The sequence below is a fragment of a genome, unplaced genomic scaffold (genome assembly GCF_019419815.1).
Source record: "Pyrus x bretschneideri cultivar Hongxiangsu unplaced genomic scaffold, Pyrus_bretschneideri_v1 Contig10, whole genome shotgun sequence".
Lineage (NCBI taxonomy): Eukaryota > Viridiplantae > Streptophyta > Magnoliopsida > Rosales > Rosaceae > Pyrus > Pyrus x bretschneideri.
Genome location: NW_025999391.1, coordinates 8,848,278 through 8,868,351, shown reverse-complemented (window position 1 = coordinate 8,868,351; position 20,074 = coordinate 8,848,278). Strand labels below are relative to the sequence as shown.

At 36.6% G+C, this 20,074-nt stretch overlaps 3 protein-coding genes across 3 annotated transcripts; 2 read left to right on the top strand and 1 right to left on the bottom strand.

Moving 5' to 3' along the window:
• The first annotated feature begins 298 nt into the window (after nucleotides 1-298).
• On the top strand, nucleotides 299-2,013 carry LOC125480584 (protein DETOXIFICATION 19-like). The gene is made up of 2 exons (XM_048591569.1): nucleotides 299-819; nucleotides 1,996-2,013. The coding sequence occupies exons 1-2, from the start codon at nucleotides 499-501 to the stop codon at nucleotides 2,011-2,013; spliced, it is 339 nt and encodes a 112-aa protein (XP_048447526.1). The 5' UTR covers nucleotides 299-498.
• A 2,832-nt stretch (nucleotides 2,014-4,845) lies between these two features.
• Nucleotides 4,846-7,153, top strand: LOC103934405 (protein DETOXIFICATION 19-like). The gene is made up of 7 exons (XM_048591561.1): nucleotides 4,846-4,890; nucleotides 5,092-5,636; nucleotides 5,794-5,880; nucleotides 5,951-6,007; nucleotides 6,109-6,347; nucleotides 6,431-6,549; nucleotides 6,729-7,153. The coding sequence occupies exons 1-7, from the start codon at nucleotides 4,846-4,848 to the stop codon at nucleotides 6,834-6,836; spliced, it is 1,200 nt and encodes a 399-aa protein (XP_048447518.1). The 3' UTR covers nucleotides 6,837-7,153.
• A 1,699-nt stretch (nucleotides 7,154-8,852) lies between these two features.
• LOC103934393 lies at nucleotides 8,853-19,514 on the bottom strand. Its single transcript, XM_009344135.3, has 15 exons — nucleotides 19,174-19,514; nucleotides 18,315-18,720; nucleotides 18,043-18,220; nucleotides 17,809-17,948; nucleotides 16,498-17,347; nucleotides 16,225-16,325; nucleotides 15,182-15,326; nucleotides 15,009-15,077; nucleotides 14,872-14,917; nucleotides 13,699-14,081; nucleotides 12,174-12,253; nucleotides 11,163-11,298; nucleotides 10,212-10,386; nucleotides 9,484-9,566; nucleotides 8,853-9,365 (listed from the first exon to the last, which is right to left on the bottom strand). Exons 1-15 carry the CDS (start codon nucleotides 19,271-19,273, stop codon nucleotides 9,240-9,242), a joined length of 3,018 nt encoding a protein of 1,005 aa, XP_009342410.2. The 5' UTR covers nucleotides 19,274-19,514; the 3' UTR covers nucleotides 8,853-9,239.
• Nucleotides 19,515-20,074: the final 560 nt, after the last annotated feature.

Sequence of the window (20,074 nt, the reverse complement as noted above, 5' to 3'; positions counted from 1 at the left end):
ATTAATACTATTATTCTCATGAAAAGTGGGAAAGCCAAGGAAAGAGATCCCCTCCACCCGGCTCCTTTTTATTTTCTGATTAGATAGATCCCAAGAAAGAGTCAATGGTCGTGGTACTTGGATTGCGTTCACCGGAAAAAATGGAGATGCAGTGGTGATGTGAGTTTAGGGTTGTTGATTTATTTAAGGGAAAATTTAAAGTTTAGTGGAAAAATTTTGTTAGTAAGGTGTAGATATAAAAAAGTTGGGTTCAAATAAAATTTTCCGAACTCATTACAAACAAACAAATAAACCCTACACCAGGGTTTGTCAGTTGCCGCCGCCGCGGCTATAGAGACTCATCGCCTCCGGAGCATCTCTGCGGTGCCTTGAACCCTGAATTTTCCTCTACACTTTATTGCAGTTTCTTACATTCCAAACACATTTTTTCCTCCCTGTTGTTGGACTCCGAACCTCCCAAGCCCCTCCACTTCCTCACCGATCAACACATTTTTCATCATGACTGACTCTATCACTGCCGCGACTCCGCAGTCCTCACCTCCCGCTGCTTCGATAGGAATCGAAATCTCTCCGAACCCTGTTCCGATTGCTTCTGTTACAATTCAAGAACGGAACAAAGGAGGGTGGTGGAATAACTTGCTGGACAAGGAGGAGGCCAAGAAGCAGATCGTGCTTTCGCTGCCATTGATTCTTACTAACGTTTGCTATTACCTGATCCCGGTGGTGTCCGTCATGTTTGCCGGTCACCTTGGGGAGCTGGAGCTTGCTGCTGCAAATCTTGCCAATTCATGGGCCACCGTTACTGGCTTCGCTTTCATGGTATGGCAAAACCCTCACAATCACTATACGTACTCTTATATCATGCACTGTCTATTATAATATTATTATTAAGCAATGCAAGTATACACGAGCCAACAATCCCAATATGTCTATTTTGTCGATTTCCCTAGTGATAAGTCGAGTTGTCATCGAACCGTCCGAACCGCCCAACCTGGCTGTTCCGAACCGTTGTGGGCGTTTCGGTTTGATTTTGGTGCTCAAAAACTCGAACGGTCTCAGAACGGAGTCAGTAGTTTGTGGTTCTCGCTTTTATTTTTGTTGGTACAATGAGTTTTTTTTTTTTTTTGTGTGCACTAGTTGTATTATCATGTTTGATATACTGATTTGTGTGCACGACACCATAAAAAATCTCTTGATACAATGAATAGTAAGAACGAAGGTTATGCAAAACTCAACGGAACAAAAGATGCATCTAAAACACATAAAAATGGACCACAGTTTTCGTATTTTATAAATTGCTTCAAATTGGATTGCCCCGTAACTTTCTTATTTATTCTTTTTCTGCACATTTCATCTTTTATTTGTATTTCTTTACGATTTTTTTTATGTGTTGCAAACCTTGGATTTTAATAACTAAACTTAGATGGTTTTGTAGTTTATTTGTATTTACATGCAGATGTATGGTTGTATGAGAGAAGTGATAACATTGAAGTCTTAATTACTTTGTTATTTGATGACATGATTATTTCATAATATTAAGGAAACTGTTATTAACACTCCAAAAATCTTATTCTACATTCCTCACAAGTTTAATTTCTTTTTTTTTTTCTTCTAATTATAGATAGTTTGGCGTGCAAAATTAGATTTTTAAAGTGCTAATAACAATTTCTAATATTAAAAACTATTTAGTTTTCATTTTTGTTTCAAAATGGCATTTACAAATGCTACCTGAAAAACAATTGGAAGAAATGTACCCTCTCAAATCTCAATTTAAAAGTTGTCGCAATGTTCCTTCCGTCCAAAAAGTTGGATTTCTTTCGCACTTGATCCTTAAAAAAAAGTTCTATTGATATTCAATCATCATAATACCCTTCGAAGGGTCACCTTCTTGACAAATTTTTGGATATAAAAAAATAGATCGAGTTGGATTAAAAGTGACAGGACATTGCAAACAATTTTGAATTGATGTTACGTATTGCTTGAATTTCTTTTCAGATGGCATTGGTACAATGAAAGGGAATCAAATCTTTGACCTCACCACTTACGTGAACCCGAGGGGCTTAGGAACTTCTATTATTTATTTCTACATGCTTACAACAACAACAAAAACCAAACTTTATTTCACTAAGCAAAGTTGATTGTATAAATTCTAAAACGTCACCACGCTCCGTTTGTGCCAAGTCTTTCGTTGGATCTAATTACTTCATGTCTTTTCTTAAAGTCTCTTTCAAAGTCATCCTAAATCTTCCTCTACTCTTTTTGCCCTAACCGTCCGTCTCATAGTCACATCTTCTAACTGAGGCATTTGTAAGCCTTCGGCTCACGTGTACAAACCACCTTAACGGATTTTCTCTCATCTTATCTTCAATTGTGATCACTCCTACTTTACTTTGGATATCATTGTTCTTAATCCTGTTCTTTCTCGTGTGCCCACACATCAAACGAAGTATTCTTATCTTCGCTACACTCATTTTTTGCATGTGTTGCTTTTTGACCACCCAACATTCTATGTCATAAAGCATTGTTGACCTTATTGTCATCCTTTAAAATTTTCCCTTGAGCTTTAATTGCATACAATAGTCGCACAACACCCGATGCACTTTTCCACTTCATCCACCCAATTTGTATTTTATAGTTGAGACCTCCATCTAATTTTTTATTCTTTTGCAACATAGATTCAAGATACTTAAAGCGTTCACTCTTTGTATTTCCTGATCTCAAATCCTCACTCATATCTCATTTTGATCCCATTCTCACTAAACTTGCATGCTATATACTCTATCTTTGTCTACTTAGGCGAAGACCTTTATATTCTAACACTTCCTGCCAAAGGGTAAGCTTCAGATTTACTCCCTCTTGTGTCTCATCTATCAGCACTATATCATCTGCGAAGAGCATACACTAAGGGATATCATCTTAAGTATGTCTCATTAACTCGTCAATTACTAATGCAAAATGGTAAGGACTTGAAGCTGAGCCTTAGTGTACCCTTAGTTGTGAGAAAGCTTTCAGTTTGTCCTTCATAAGTTCTTACTGTAGCCTTGCTCTGTCATACATATTCTTTATTGCTTGGATATACACTACTTGTACTTCTTTCTTCTCTAGAATCATGCAAAGAATTTCTCTTGGGACCCTATCATACGCTTTTTCCAAATCTATAAAAATCATGTGCAAATCCTTTCGTATATCTCTATATCGTTCAATTGATCTTTGTTAGAGATGGATTGCCTCTATAGTCGAGTGCCCTGGCATGATCCCAAATTGATTATGTGTCCTGTGTCTCTTGTCTTAGGCTATGCTCAATTACTCTCTCCTTAAGCTTCATGGTATGACTCATTAACTTAATACCCCTATAGCTCATGTAATTTTGTACGTCGCCCTTATTCTTCTAGATAGGCACCAAAATGAATTTTCGTTGGCATCTTCTTCGTTGTCAAAATCTTATTGAAAAGGTTTGTGATTGATGCTATACCCGTCTCTCCCAAGACCTTCAACACTTAGACAGTATATTGTCGAGACCCATTACTTTTCTATGCTTTATGCTTCATCATTTTCAATGCTACATCCACTTCGTCCTTCTTGATTTGATGGCAGAAAGAATAATTTCTACAATCTTCCGAGTTATTTAACGCACCCAACAAAGTACTCCTTTCGTGTTTTTCATTGAAGAGATTATAAACATAAACTCTCTATCTGTCTTTAACCGTGTTCTCGTAGCCAGAACATTTTCATTCTCATCCTTGATGCACCTTACTTGGTTCAAATCTCTTGTCTTCCTTTTCCTTGCTCTAGCCAGTTTATAGATATCCAACCCTCCTTCTTTGGTATATAATCTCTTATACATGTCGTCAAAAGCCACTTGCTTAGATTTTCTCACGAATTTCTTTGCCTTTTTCTTTGCTATCTTACCTCTCACATTTTTCATTAGTTCTGTTCTTGTGTAAGGCTTTACAACATTCCTTCTCAGCCTTAACCTTTTTTTGTACCTCCTCCTTCCACCACCAAGATTCCTTTCTACGTGGAGCAAAACCCTTAGGCTCTCGTAATACCCCTTCTGCAACTGTTCGGAAACAACTAGTCATGGAATCTCACATTTGGCTAGCGTTCCCCTCTATTTCCCAAACAAATTGGGTGAGTACTTTCTCTGTGAAAGTGACTTGTTTTTTAGATCTCACCATCTAGTTCTTGGACACTTCAAGTTCTTGTTCTTCCTTTTATCTCTTTTGATATGTACATCCATTACCAAAAGTCGACGTTGGTTAGCAAGCTCTCCCATGGTATAAATTTACAATTCTTACAAGTTATACAATTCCCCTTCCTTAGTAAAAAGAATCTATTTGTGTCTTTGATGACCCATTCTTGTAAGTGATCACATGCTTCTCTTTTCTTGAAGAAAGTAATGGCTAGATAGAGATCATATGCATAGCAAAATCCAAAATGGCTTCCCCTCCTCGATTCTCTCCCCAAAACCATGGCCACCATGAAAACTTTTATAGTTACTGAACTAAAAATATTTACACCATACATATATTTGCGTCTGTATATTTGCCTGTCCAATATGTATGCTTCAAAAAGACAAATGAATAGTTCCCCTACAAGACTTAGATCTGCTCTTGATATTAGTTGGTAAGAGGTTTGGCAACCTAATCGAAAACCCAAGTAGTAGCTCAATTTGGTTGTAATGAAAGTGCATGAACTTCATATCTACTCGTTTTATCAATTTATTGTCACAAGTTTTCGTATTGAGATTCAGTATTCTGCCAAGAAATATATTTCATTACTGTTCTTAGGAGTTTATATTACTTAATTTTGATTCCCCGAATTGCTTATCTTGCTTTAAAGCCGATGTTGATTCAAGTTGCATATTGTGAAGCCATGTACAAGAATTGTGTATCTAGCAAGCAGTCTGTCCTCAGGAGATGATAATCTGAATTTGGACTTACATTTACCTTGTCCTTATGTTTTAACATTATAGTAACTGGGAAATTTGAAACTATATGTTCAGAATTGTAATCGAGATGACATGAAATTTAATAAGAATACATGCCTTTTCTTTGAGTTGTTCTTTTGTCTAATTATTTCTTGGTTTAGGTTGGTTTAAGTGGAGCTCTTGAGACGCTGTGTGGCCAGGGGTTCGGTGCAAAGTTATACAGAATGTTAGGGATTTATCTACAAGCGTCTTCCATCATTTCTTTCGCGGTCCCTATCATCATATCTATAATCTGGTGGTTTACGGAGCCCATATTCATCTTACTTCATCAAGATCCTCAAATTTCCAAATATGCTGCTCTCTATATCAAATTTCTGATTCCAGGACTATTTGCCTATGGCTTCCTTCATAATATTTTGAGATTTCTTCAGACACAATCGGTTGTCATGCCATTGGTCTTTTTCTCAGTGATCCCTTTGGCTCTTCATGTTCTTGTTGCATACGGTTTGGTACACTGGACAACTCTTGGTTTCAGGGGAGCTCCGCTAGCAGCTTCAATTTCGATATGGATATCAATGCTTATGTTGGCCATGTATGTTATGTGTGCGAAAAAGTTTGAGCGTACGTGGGAAGGATTTTCATTTGAATCATTTCATTATGTCCTCATGGACTTGAAGCTTGCCCTCCCATCCGCAGCAATGGTATGGTAAGTGTTCTTCAATTTTAGTTTTACTTGTTTTCGTATGTTTAACTACAGGAAAGACTGATTTCCGGCTTAGATCAGTAAGCAAAATTTATTGAAGTTCATAAAGCCGGAGCCTTTGAAATTTTAGTACTAAGGTCTTCACCTTTTTATCTTTCAGTTTGGAGTACTGGGCTTTTGAGATTCTAGTGTTCTTGGCGGGAGTGATGCCAAATGCGAAACAAATCACTTCCCTGATTGCAATGTGGTAAGCTTTCGGTTTTAAACGCTTGATTTTCAACTGACTCAAGTAGCCTTTTTCTTAATCATCTCTCTAGTGTGAATACAGAGGCAATTGCATACATGATTACGTATGGCCTGAGCGCTGCTGCAAGGTTGGTAGAACAATAAATCCTGGGTTATTCTTATCCCTCCAAGTTTTTCAGTACCTGCATTCTGTTTCACCATCTGAAACATGTATTACTGTTTTGGGTAGTACAAGGGTGTCAAATGAACTGGGAGCAGGCAATCCGGGCAAAGCGAAGAAAGCAATGGTGGTGACTCTTAAGCTCTCCGTGCTTCTTGCTCTCCTCGTTGATCTGGCTCTAGCAGTTGGTCACAATTTATGGGCTGGCCTTTTCAGCGACAGCCGTGCAATAATCAAGCTATTTGCTTATATGACACCGTTTCTTGCCATATCAATACTTGCAGATTCCGTCCAAGGTGTCTTATCAGGTTGGGATCATCTAGTATTTCCATGGGGGCTATTTAATCTACTATTCTAGTGAGCATCTTTGAAATGACTTTTGGTATTTTAGGTGTGGCCAGAGGATGTGGGTGGCAGCACTTGGCTGTGTACGTAAACTTGGGCACGTTCTATTTGATCGGGATGACAATTGCAGGTGTTCTTGGGTTTAAGGCGAAACTCTACGCTAAGGTGAGACCGCCATCCTTGTAATTTTTAGCACACCCAAATACTTGTACACACTCATATCAGTTGAGATTACTCAATTCCTATGCTATATAGAGAAAGTGGAACAAGCAGGGGGCTAATAGTCGATTGGTTTTGTTTATATAATCTAATTCATCTAACATTTTGTGCTTGATTCGACACAGGGCTTATGGCTCGGTTTAATCTGTGGCGTTTGCTGTCAAGCCGGCCTACTTTTGTTGGTTATGCTGCGCAGAAAGTGGATTCGGTTGGATTTAGCCCATACTGCATAGGCAGTTTTTGGTCTAAACAAAGTCCTCAAGCAAAACTTTTAAGCAACACCATTTGGCCAAATTATTCCACTAGTTTTGTTGGTTAGGCTGCGCAGAATGTGCATTTGCTATATATTTTTTAGGCAAAGCTTGTATTAGTTGGAGTGGGTTTGCGATATTTAAACTCTTCATTTCTCAGAGATAAGATCGATGTGGAATTTCAACAACTTGCGCTCTGTTAACCGGACTTGCAAGCTACTTTGAGTTTGAGCAAGTTTTGCACATTGTATCCTAATAACACAACAAATAAACATATGAACTAATACGATTGTTTACGATTTCATGTGTTTTTTTCAATGTAATGTAATTTGAATGATAATTATTCGTTGTGAATCTAAAATTGGCACTGCATTTTAGGTATTTTCAATTCCATGTGTTTTTTTCTTTCAATGTAATGTAATTTGAATGGTAATTATTTGTTGTGAACCTAAATTGGCATTGCAATTTAGGTATTTTCGATTTCATGTGTTTTTTTTCCCAATGTAATGTAATTTTAATGGTTTAAAATTGGCAATGCATTTTGGGTATTTTCGATTTCATGTGTTCTTTTTCAATGCAATGTATTTTGAAAGGTAATTATTCGTTGTGAAACTAAAATTTGCCCTGCATTTGAATTTTGGGTGTAGTGTCCTATATTTTTGGGCAACACATTGGAGTGCCTTGGGACTTTGGTTGAGATTTTTGGGTACCTTATGGTTGACAGCCTTGTAGTGTGTAATGGATAATTAGACTCAAGTTATAAGTTTGCATGAGAATGATGCAGAGAGAAGACGAAGGGAAACTGATGATGGCTGCATGAGAGAGAAAGGTACGATTTATAGGGCAAAAATATATATTTTTTTGGATGAATCTAGGGTATCCCCGCACATAGATGAGGACTAATCCCTCGAGCTGGGTCAAACCCCATTTGGGGGGCAAGCTCTCTCAATGTTGGCTTCTCCATTAACAAGGCTCCAACTCAAGATCTTGCTTAAGGGGAACAAGCTCCTTACCACTTGAACCACTAAGCATTGGTATAGGGCAAAAATATTCATATAGTAACAAGACATGAACAAATGCACGTGATGATGGACTTTGGACATTAGCAGTCATATGTCTGGAGGATGGAGCGAAAGCTAAAACTATAGTTCTACGAATGGGGCAATGACACGTAAGGAACTTTGTCCCTTTCTTTTTCGTTATCCATTGCAAGTAGAGTTCACTTGAATGCATAGGCCGGCCAAAAAGGCAAAAACCATTGGAAGTAATGAGGGAGTTGGTAAGCGAGTTCTAAACAACTTTTCGGCTTCGGATACCATATATATATATATAGCAACAAAGAAAATGAGTGAACCACCACGGGAAGATTAGTTTCTGATTATTCAATGAGCATCTTGTATGTGAATTGCGTGAAAGTAGGATACTATAAATTTAGTAGTTAAAGAATTTTATAAAACGTTTTTTATGGAAAAAAAAGGATATAAAAGATCTCACTGAATTAAATTTGATCTATGAATCTTAGAAATAGTGAGAATTTTGAATCTCTCTCACAAAGAAGAGTTGAAATTATTATATTAAAGAAAGGATGAGATCAATTTAGAGGTACCTTTTTACTTAATTTCGAATTAAAATAATTATAATAGACCTAATTCAATTGGTCTAATTTGGGGCCAACCGATAGTTACCCATCCTACAAACATATCAAGATTAAAAGAAAGAACATGGAGTGGCTTAGCGGTTCGGATTTAATTCCAAACCCATAGTCCACACGGCACATCCTGAATTCAATTTCTAACACTCTGGATCACACAATGGTGACCCCCTAGAAGGGTTAACTGTAGTCGTAAAGCCACCAGCTGGTCCTTTTTTAATAAACAAAGAAAGAAAGTGGTGGATGGAGATTCCATGTGGGTTCCCTTCCCTTGGCGTTAAGGCATTTGAAGTGGAAGAGATAACTGGGTTTAGAATAATAAGCAACAAAAGTAGACTGATCGAGACTAAAACCAAAAGAGACATTACAATTGATGCTTCATTTCTCACTGCCGCATTTTGTTACTGCTCATACTTTCTTTTCTTCAACACACACATAATATACACAAACAAGACGCCGCCTCTACACACACCCTACAACTAAATTTTGTACAGTTGAAATGCGAGCGAGTGAAAACACAACTATTTCTCGCATTCCAACAAGAATTTCAGAAATTTCAAAGTCATCATTCCTGTTACCTACAAAACAATACTACAGGCGATGCCGAGAAAATTGAATCTGGTGCTCTTCGTCCTGCATATCTTGAAAAGTACATCGGTATGTTGAGGCTTGTGATGATTGGGAAGATAACCAGCTACTATTAAGAGCAAGGATGACACAAGCATGTCTATCCACTATACAGTTTGATCAACACCCATCTTTTGATGAATATCAACAACAAGATCCCGCAGCTCAGGGAAAATTGAAACAAGTGACAGTTCAAGTACTGCATATGCAAGTTGCTTTATGCAGATGGTAGACTGCACAGCAGAATAATGCGAAATTAACATGTTTGTTTTCCTTGAAAGAAATGACATTATTGAAGAATCCGTCAAACTTAAATTTTCAGCAGACAATGCAAAAGGATGAGAGGCTAACCTGAGTGAAATAATAAATGTCTCTTGCACAACGTCTGTACTGCTTATGCCCAATTAAGCTGACCAAGGCCGTCGGAGTTCCATCTGATAAAGTGGGGATCAGTTTTTTGTGTTTTCATGTATTGGTCAAAGGAATTTATTAAATAATTACACACGTCGGTCTTAAGTCTTCACACTAGTCTAACAACCACGGCATACTATATATATATATATATGAAAACTGACTAGAGTATATATCACAAAATTCTATGCCAAAATTCTATGCATATACAGAGAAAGTGGCAGAAGATTCGTGAGTTATGCCACAAAATTCTATGCCAAGAACTTTATTTCACCTTTGTGACAACAACTGACTAGAATATATATCACAAATTACAATCTAGACTCACATCCCTATAGAATTAGTACTCCAATTCTTTGGATTCATGTCTGTATAAGATCGTAAGTGTCGTATGAAAAGCGATTATTAACTTACATCTATGAGCAACACCACACGAATTTTTCTCCGTTGAAAAAAAAAAGGTTGAAATCTCACACCATACAACTCTTAGAAAGTTTTAATATAAGCCCTTATTAAAAACCACCAAAGAAATGAATAAATATAGCACAGATGTTTCACTAAAACAGTAAAACTACACAGGGCAGTACCATTACCAGGAAGACTAAGGCTGCAACCTCAAGCTAAAACACAGGAACACTAAGCAGAAATAGATAAAATTAACTACTCACCAAAGAGCATTTTCTTGATGTCACTAGCTCTACGAGCAGCCTCAAGCTGCTGCTCAAAAGACACCGGTTTACCAGCCTTACTTCCACCAAGCTGACTTGCATTATGAAGAGGGTTTTGGTTGTCATCTTGAACATTGCCGATTCTAAGGAAGAATGTGCCATTGGGCCACAGAACCTAAAAAAACACACGATTATTTTTGTCAGAAAAGGTCACATGATTAGAAAGCAAAAATAAATAACTCTTTTCCTTTCAAATTTCTAAAATATTCCCTTGGACTGCAAGAATAATTATACATTGAAAACAAATCTAGGAAAGACATGCCAAAGTTATGGTGATCAAGAATTGGGAGTTCACAGAAATTAAAACTGAAAAAACAGGAGTACATTAAGTGGCTTGGTTCAAGTGCAAGCAAAAAGTCTTCAAGCTTCGAGAAAGACAATTCTAAAGAAACAAAGAGAAAAAAAAAACCTCTATATGATTTTTGCAGAGAGTAAATTAAAAACAAGAATGGGCTTTAAACAGGACTTGGCTTTTACTGGTCAACAATATTCCCTTTAAGCAATGTAGATTTACTTTCTGTCGGGTCCTTAAGCTCGCCTACAACCAACATCGATTTTGCAATTATAAATAATTAATAGTAAGGGCATTGTTTTGCACAGGGACTGAACCTGCTGAATGGAACCACCCAACAGGCCTCATCGCTCTCAATTTCAGAAACCTACTGAGGAATGCCCAGGCAAAGGTGACTCCATTCACATATGAAACACAGTTACCATAATATAATGTGGTAGACAAATAAGCACCAATAAACAATTTGTGTAACTATTCTTTTGCAGTATTCAATTAAGCTTTAAACTTAATGCTGCTAATGGAATATACTGCTTACACCACTAAGTTGATTTATGCTTTTACAGTAAAATGAAGATGTTTATGATTGGTTCAGTCCTTACATCTTTAAGCCAATAAATTCCCGAAGCAATAACATCCTCCCTCCGAAGCCAATGAATCTGCCTCATGAGCCAGTCATCAATAGCATCCTCCATCATTAACTGCAATATTTGTTTTGACATCCAAAAGACCTGTCTTCTGCATGGACCAAAGAAAACATGTGTAAAAGACCAGTTATTTACTCTAATTACACACGTTCCAGCACTACTTTTTATATACAATTCAGCCCATATATGGGACTTTGCTTGCATACTAAAAGGAATAAAGAAAAGAAGCTTATAAAGCTACAAACAGTTACTCATACAGTCATACACAGGGAGAAGAATAACAATACAATCAGAAAACCATAGTTATTGAATGCATTAAATACAAATGAGAAAAGGCTTTTCCATAAAATTTAAAAACCATGCTAGAACAAACTAAGTAATAGGATAAAAGCCTAATAAAACTAAGGAATTATTACTCATACACCAAGAAGAATGCAAAATTCGTTGACTTGAAAGAATAGATTGAATAAATGGGGAAAATAATTGGATGAGATGAGCAACCGAAAGAAATATAAACACAACAAAGAGAAATGGCATATCGAATAACCGAACTATAAAAACCTTGCCCTGATGGCATATGGTATTGGTTACTTTCAACGTTTCAAAAAAAAAAAAAAAAAACAAAACAAAAAAAAGGCTGGATGGCAGAATATTTATTGTTTTGTTGGTTGGACTGCTGGACAATGCTGTTCTACTTCACATACTTTATTAAATGAATTTATTATAATACTGGATACCAATCATGCATGTGCACAATGCTTTTATCCAATATCAAGTTACTAAAGCCGATTACATACCTGAGGTACACTCGGCAAATTAAAGACATCAAAATTAATGAGCAAGTCAATAATCAATATAGAATCATGCAGCATCAGAATATTCCCTTGAAGTATTAAAAAGAAAACATGATTTCCTAGCAATGAATATAAATAAAAATAAATTTAATTTAAGGTATGAACAGCTCACCTCAGCCAGCCCCTTTTTTTTAGTTGAAACACCTTGTCCACTAGATTCAACAGAGGCACGCTAACATTGGGTGGAGTCCACTGAAAGAAAACAAGTTGTAAAGATCAAGACACAAAGATGTCTCCAAAAAGAGTTGTGGCATTTAATTAAAAAGATATTGACTAAAACTGTGATCTTCAAATAAATCAATAGCTTACACTGAGATCTAAAGTTAATACATGCAACTCACTATTACTCTGACAGCAACCCTTCCCCAGTCAAGATATTATTTTCTTATGATTTACATGTCCATATTAATTTACTGAATTGCATTTCTAACTTCATCTTTATACTGAATTTCCATGGGTAACCATCTGTTGGAGCCTTGAGTATGCTTGAACCCATATCAAGGTTGGAAACTTTGAAATCTTGGTGAACTAGATTAATTATTCTGGTAAAGATGTGAAAAACTTGACCTATACTTTATAACCAAAGATCGAGAATGTGTTAACCTGGAAACAGGAGGATCCAAAGTCTGCATAGAGAATATCTTTATGATATATTGTTCATCAAAATTAAGAAAGTGAAAAAGTGGAACCAAGATAAACCTAGTAAATACTGGTGGCACAAAATAGTTAAGCTATGTTTACTTGTGTATAGAAGAAACTGAAACAAGCCACAAAGAGGAGATGATGAAAATCGGAGAACGGGATACAAGATAAGGTATTACCAAGAATGATGAAAAAGGCCAGACATGAGGTCAGCCCTATTGTACATCACCGAAGCCTTTTTTTTAACAAATTGAGTTAACCATGGCACACTTTAAGGTGGTTTTAACCTGAAGCCTTTTTCATAACAAATTGAGTCAACTATGGCATACTTTTTAAGGTGGTTTTAACCTGATCTAATGATACCAGTCAGCCCTATCAAACACTATTAGCACTCTAGTGCCTTACATACCAAATGAAACTTGGAACTGTTGGGTTTTTTCCAGCCCATGATAAGTTGTCCTACGTCTATAAGGAATTATAGTCTTAGAGGATTAAATTGTTTTCCCAATTGGAGTTAGTTTCTCAATTGGTGTAGGTTTTATAACTAGTTTCCAATTAGGATTAATAATCCTTATTGAAGACCTTTATTATGTCAACGGGGCTATCGTACTAGTTTTGTAAAAAGGGGCAAAGTGTGCGAGAGAAAAGAAAAGAGATAGTGTGTTTCTTGTTCTTGTTCTTTCAGGTTTTTCGTCAATTCCTAGTTCTAGAGATTATTGGTTGTACTCATTATTGATATAGTGAAAGATTGTTGTTGCTGTCCCGTGGACGTAGGCACATATTGCCGAACCACGTAAATTCTTGGTGTTATTTATCTTGGTTATTTGTTTTCGATTTCCGGAGTTTGTTCTACACGTTTCCCATTCTTAAACGTGATATTCTCAACAGGAACCAATAAGAAATTATATACTGTAACCAACAAAGTACATTCGGATATCATCATGACATGACTAAAAATGCTTAAGGAGAATGAACTCGGATGAAACTAGTAATACCTCAGGTGGCATTCCAACTGGATCCTCCAGAAAGCCACCCTCGCCAACTAAATAAGCTTTCTTCTCCAAACCTAAGCTCCTTGTATGTACAACCCGAGGTGGATAGCTCTTGGAATTCAATTCATTGTCTGAATGCCACCCATTTTCTACAGGGTCACAACTTCTATCTTTATCACCTTCCTCGTTATCTGAAAAGCTATTTGTTGACTCTGCTGTATTTTGCCTAAAAGCAAGTACACCTGTCTCATCTGCATTCGCCGACAAGTTCCATCCAGGAATTAAAGACGAGGACTCGGCTGTGGGACCAACAACCTTACGCATTAACCCATCTGAAACCCCTTTGAACTGGCGTACAATGTCATCCACAGCATCATCCACATTGACTGCTTGAAGCAAATAAAAAAATTTAACTTAAAAGATTAAAAACAATAAGCAAATATGAGAAATTGCCACAGTATTAGCAAAGCCACCAAATTATGAAAAAAAGGCAGGAGATTAGGATCTAGGACTAGAAGCAATTCTAGTGTCACCCAAGGGTTTCAGAATGTTACAAAATGCATTATTGAGGTTTTTTTTAACATATGTTGCTTTCTGAGATGTACTATTGGAAATCGAGACTTTGTCTGTAGTAAATAAAAGAGCAAAAGTTCAAACAATTGCCTTCTAATGAATATCCCGTCATGAAAGGTTTAATGGTCCACAATATATAAACGAAAAACTGTTCTGAGCCTCAGAAAAATATATTTTACAGATACTGACCCTCTTGATTTGATCATATCAAAGCCAACTAAGTATTTATACAGGTACAGACCCTCTTGATTTGATCATATCAAAGCCTACTAAGTACTTATACAGGTACTGACTAATAACCACCTATCATCAAGTAAATGGATAGAACTTGTCAACAATGTTCTATCCTTGAGGAATCTCTTAACTTCATGTCTCTCAAGCTGGCAATCTTTATATTTTTCAATAAATTTTTATGTTTAATAATCCAGCTAAAAAACAATTACATTGTATCAAGAACCAAAGTAAGTTGATAACTTGCCTTGCCAGCCACAATTGTGTGCATGAATGTGGGTGTAATGGGCACTAATTTGTGAGTGAAAACAGGGACAATCGCAAAAAATATGAACAGTAGTATACACAAAACAATCGAGTAAAACCACATACCTGCAAGAGTTCTCATCACGGAGGGGGATTTTCCAAACGAGTAATTCTAAAAGCAACACAAAAGATAAAAGATACTGTTCAGAGAGAGACAGACGATGATCATCTACTCTAAAATTCCATGTTAAGAAAATGAATACCTTTGACGAACCACTTAAAAAATCCCACACTTCATGCTGTTCAGCAACATTAGCTATTGACAATAGATCCTGGGACAATACAGCAAATTAAAGCAACGGGGAGAGGAAAGAAAGTGAGAAATGGGGGGGAGAGAGAGAGAGAGAAGAAATACAGTGAAGAACCTACATCATACCTGTAGATATTTGTCTAGCTGAATACATCGCTGATGAACAAAAGCATCCTCTGTGCTTGATGAGAATATTCTTTTGGGTGGTAGATGTAATGTGTAATTTGGAATGTCTTTAAGATGGCGATGCAGTCGTTCAAAATTTCTATATCTGCAGACAGAAATAAAAAATAAAATTAAAAATTTGAGAAATCAAAGAGTACAAGAACAACAACAAAGCCTTTTCCCACTAAGTGGACTCGGCTATATGAAACCTAGAACGCCATTGCGCTCGGTTATGGGTCACTTCTTCTGTTAAATCCAAGTACTCTAAGTCTTTTCTTAGAGTCTCTTCCGAAGTCTTCCTAGGTCTTCCTCTACCCCTTTGGCCTTGAACCTCTGTCCCGTAATCGCATCTTCTAATCAGAGCGTCAATAGGCCTTCGTTTCACATGCCCAAACCACCATAACCGATTTTCTCTCATCTTTCCTTCTATTTCGGCTACTCCTACTTTACCTCGGATATCCTCATTCCTAATCTTATCCTTTCTCGTGTTCCTACACATCCAACAAAGCATTCTCATCTCCGCTAAGAACACAGGGACACTCGTATCTTTTTCTAGTGAGGATACCTTCACTTTAAGAAAAATAAGGACCACATAATGGTACCACCCACTCAAGGATAAATTAACAATTATAAATCTGTTCAGCCATCTAATTGTTGTCATTTAAATAGTCGAAGACAGTATATCTTGTAAATACAGAAATGAGCACGATGATAAACAAAGGGCTAAATATTTCTATTTAGCTCAATTTTCAAAATGATGACCGCTGAATGCAAACCCAAAAAATGGATGGTTTGCATCACAGCATTACACTGCAGGTGAGGACTCAATAATGTGGTCGTTACTTTTATTTAAAGGAGGACATCCTCATCAAAGGTGGATTCTGCATAGAAGTTTGTGTCTGCAATATTTTTAATGTAGGAGTGAGTGCATACATGTATTGTGCAGGCATGTAAGCGTCCATAATAAAAAGAAAACTGAAAAAAGAAATAGATGAGAATGAAACCTTCTTTTCACAAACCAAGTTCTGTTTTCTGAATCTGTAACTGCAATTGAATAAACTGCAAAAGATTTTGACCCAAGTTTCTCAAAGTATGCTCCCATAACCTACAGAGACATACGTATCGAACAAAAAGTCAACTCAGATTCAAAGCATGTGTGCGATTCAACATATTCCAGCACTTAAGAAGCTGAAATGGTTGCAATCTTGAAAACCTATGATATCTACTAAACCTTTCCAAAATTAATATATGCCATCAAGTTTCAATGTAATGCTTACCCGGCACCTGAGCTTGGGAACTTGTTGTCCCACACTGTGGACTACCATATCTGAGGCACTCTTACTAATATAGTCTTCTCTATGCCCGCCAAACCCAGGGCTATAGAACTCTGATATGATAGACCCTCCACCTTCTGTCAATGCTATTTTTGTGTCTGGTTGGATTTTCAAAGCAGAAGTGCTATTTGATCTTTTAAGCCTACTTTTACTTCCATCAGACGCAAGGTTTCCAATGTCCTCCAATTTATTAACAAGATGCCCTGGATCAGTAAATGATTCTTTACTGGGGTCCAATGAGAACTGCATCTCCTTTTTTGTCCCGGTACTTAATTGAGTGTCTAAACTTAATTCACATTTTAGCTTCACAATAGATCTATCTTCTATTCCTGTAGAAATTTCATGCTTGTCAGCCACCATTTCTTTCCCCCGATTTCTAGCAGGAACAGCACTATCTATTCCAGAACACTCAGGTATAGGTTCCTGAACTCCTCTTATCTTTTTCTTGTGCTCTTTACGTTTGTAATTTCTCCCTTTTGTCCACATATTTTCAAGATTTTCAGGAGCAAGAACTTCAGTCCTTCTCTGTGTTGCAGCCTCCAAAACTCGTGCCCAGTCAGCAGGCTGTGGCTGCAAAGGATCTTCCGGGGATTTATTATAATCCGAAAACACTTCTCTCTGATTGTCAACTTCAGCCAATGTCAAATCAGTGTTTTGATTAAAGGTTGCATATTTCCTCAACGGAGAATCTTGATCATGTACACTCCCTGCAGCTGACTGGTCCCCACTTACCACTTTACTGATTTCCTCTTTAACAGCTAGCAAAATATATTCTATCAATTCATTGATATACCTGATTAAAGGGTAACTGTAAGTTAAAATGGCTAAATTCCTGAGAGAAGATAAATGAACATTTGTAACATATATCCAATTAAATTGATTGCAAAGTTCATTATTATGAAGTTTTTACGCATACACAACCATCTGTACAATCAGATATTCCATAAGCTCTAAACAATGGCATAAATAGATTAGGATAAAATAATAATAACAACAATACCATTACAATATAATTTTTGTACCACAGTTCTGTAACATATTTTTTAAAAACCCAGACAAAAAATAAAAAAAAGGATTAACCCAGATCGCCTTCTCTATAGATATTAAATACTAGATACAAAAGGACAGTTCAATGCTTCTCAACATTTTTGCATGACAATCGCTTTTAAAAGAATTTAACACCATCTAGACAGAAATAATAATAAGACACAACACAAAATAATGATAAATCAATATTAATATGATATAACATACCCAGGGCTCGCAAAATTCAAAACAGGTTGAATTACTAAGCTTGTTAGAAGTTCTCTGGCAATAGATCTAACCACTGGACATTGAGCTTCTCGTGGTCTTAGCACCACAGCTAATACCCCACCCATTAGCCGCTGAAGAACCTATGGAAGATATAAAAAATCAGCCTATGGATGATATATGCAAGAGATAAATTCCAAAAACAAAACAAATTCTGTTGGAACACTCCACTCACACCTTGTACTCACTCTCAGGTGAAATCAATGCAGGATGGAGCTCCTTTGAAGCCATGAGATGATGTTTTAACCTTTCATCTCTCTCCTCTGAAGACAACGTTTTCATAACATCAACACCTATAGCTGCTTGGTTTCTTCTAAAAAGTTCTATATGATCCCCTATTAAATCAATAATATCCCTGAAACATAAGACAACCATCAATTATGTTGCTTTAATGATAAAATCTTCCCAACTTGCAAATGGTTCGCTTCTACAAGAAACAGAAGGGGTACCTTGTTAGCAAGTCAACAAGGTTTATCTCTTTAACTCTTCTGGAAACTTCACCCAGAGCATCCATGATTATCGCGCGTATCTGCTCTGGAGCCTCCTTGTCCGGAGTAATATCTGAGTACCACAAATCAGTCACGAAATCCTTCAAAAGTTTGTCAATGAAATCTTTCATTGCATCCTCTACAATTGGAGAACCAATTTTCCTTTTCCACTTTGGTGGTGGAGGCCCAGTAGAAAGTCGTGGATCATTCAAGGACAACTGTTTCTTCTCCAGGTGAGACAAGTATGACTGTGGGCGAACAGGTTTTTGACCCTTCCAACGGAATTCCACATTATTCAATAGAATACGTAACATCGAAACCAATACAATTGATAAGGGTAAATTCATCCACATTGATTTACTCGAATCTGAAATGAATGGCAAAAAAATTGGAGTCAGTCAGGCCAACACTTATGAGAGTGAAAAGCCAACCACTTTTCACAGCACCAACATTGAATAGCCTACCATAAATCTACTAAGCACTTCGATTTAGCTGAGTTTAATATACATACACCCAAATAAACATTAAGCTTTAGCCGAAGTTAATAAAACACATGTTGAAGAAATCATGAACGAAACAATGTATTTTTGCTTCATTCTTTTGTCTCCAAAGCGAAATGGAGAATCATAAGTTAGCAACTGATTCCTAATTCTTGGAACAAAAAGCCATCATCTTTTTGAACCGCACAACTTCCATACAATCAGAAATCATCAAACCCCCCTCGAGAAAGCATCAAAATTCATAAATTACGTCAAATTTGTACAAAAACATAAACCAATAACGACAGAAACTCAAATTTCTATCAAATTGGAGTACTTACAGGAAAGGAAGTAGGTAACACAGAAGACAAACAGGGCCCACCAAACCACTCGAAGCTTTATCTCCTCGATCAGATCCTCTATGCTATTCAAGGCCTTCATCTTTGTTCCCAGAAACCCTAGAATCCCAACCCTAATCCACAAAAAGCAAAAAGAAACTCGACCTCAACAAAATTACCGCAAAATCCGAGTCAAATCCCTTGAAAATTCAAAGCTTCGGCGCCAAGCAAGATCAAGCGTGGTCCCCGCACCGTGGCCCCTGGCTGCTAGGGATTTGTCTGGTTCGCCGATTTTTTCAGAAATTACGGAGTTTACACAGAAAGAAGAAGGAGACGAAGAAGAAGAAGAAGAAAGACTAATTTGGAATTTGCTTCGTTCTACAATTTTGTTTTAGGTCAGCCTTTTTAATTTGTTTTATTAAATATTTTCACTTTTTTTTACTAAAGGTTTTTTTTGTCACACACAATTTTTTATATTTTACCAATTCATTGATTTTTTTTTTTTTTTTTGAGTCAAATATCAATTCGTGAGTTTAATTTTTTATTTATTTTAATAAACGATATAATTTAGGGTGGGAATAGGCTATGGCTCACAATGAACTAGTAATAATATGGTTCAAATTCGTCATTGACGAAAATCGACCTCTTACTTACCAATGAAAAAATATACCTCAATATCGTAATACCAAGTGAATTATTTAGTTAAAACTATGATTTTACATTCCAAACTCACTTGAATCCTTATGTATTGCGTTTCTCATCATTATTGTTGTTTAAACTAATTTCGTTAAAAATATGTTATGTGTTGACTTGGAATTTATATGAGCCACCATGTCAATTATGTGTTGACACATAGATTTCAAGTCAGCATATAACAGATTTTCTAATAAATTAGTCGTCAATG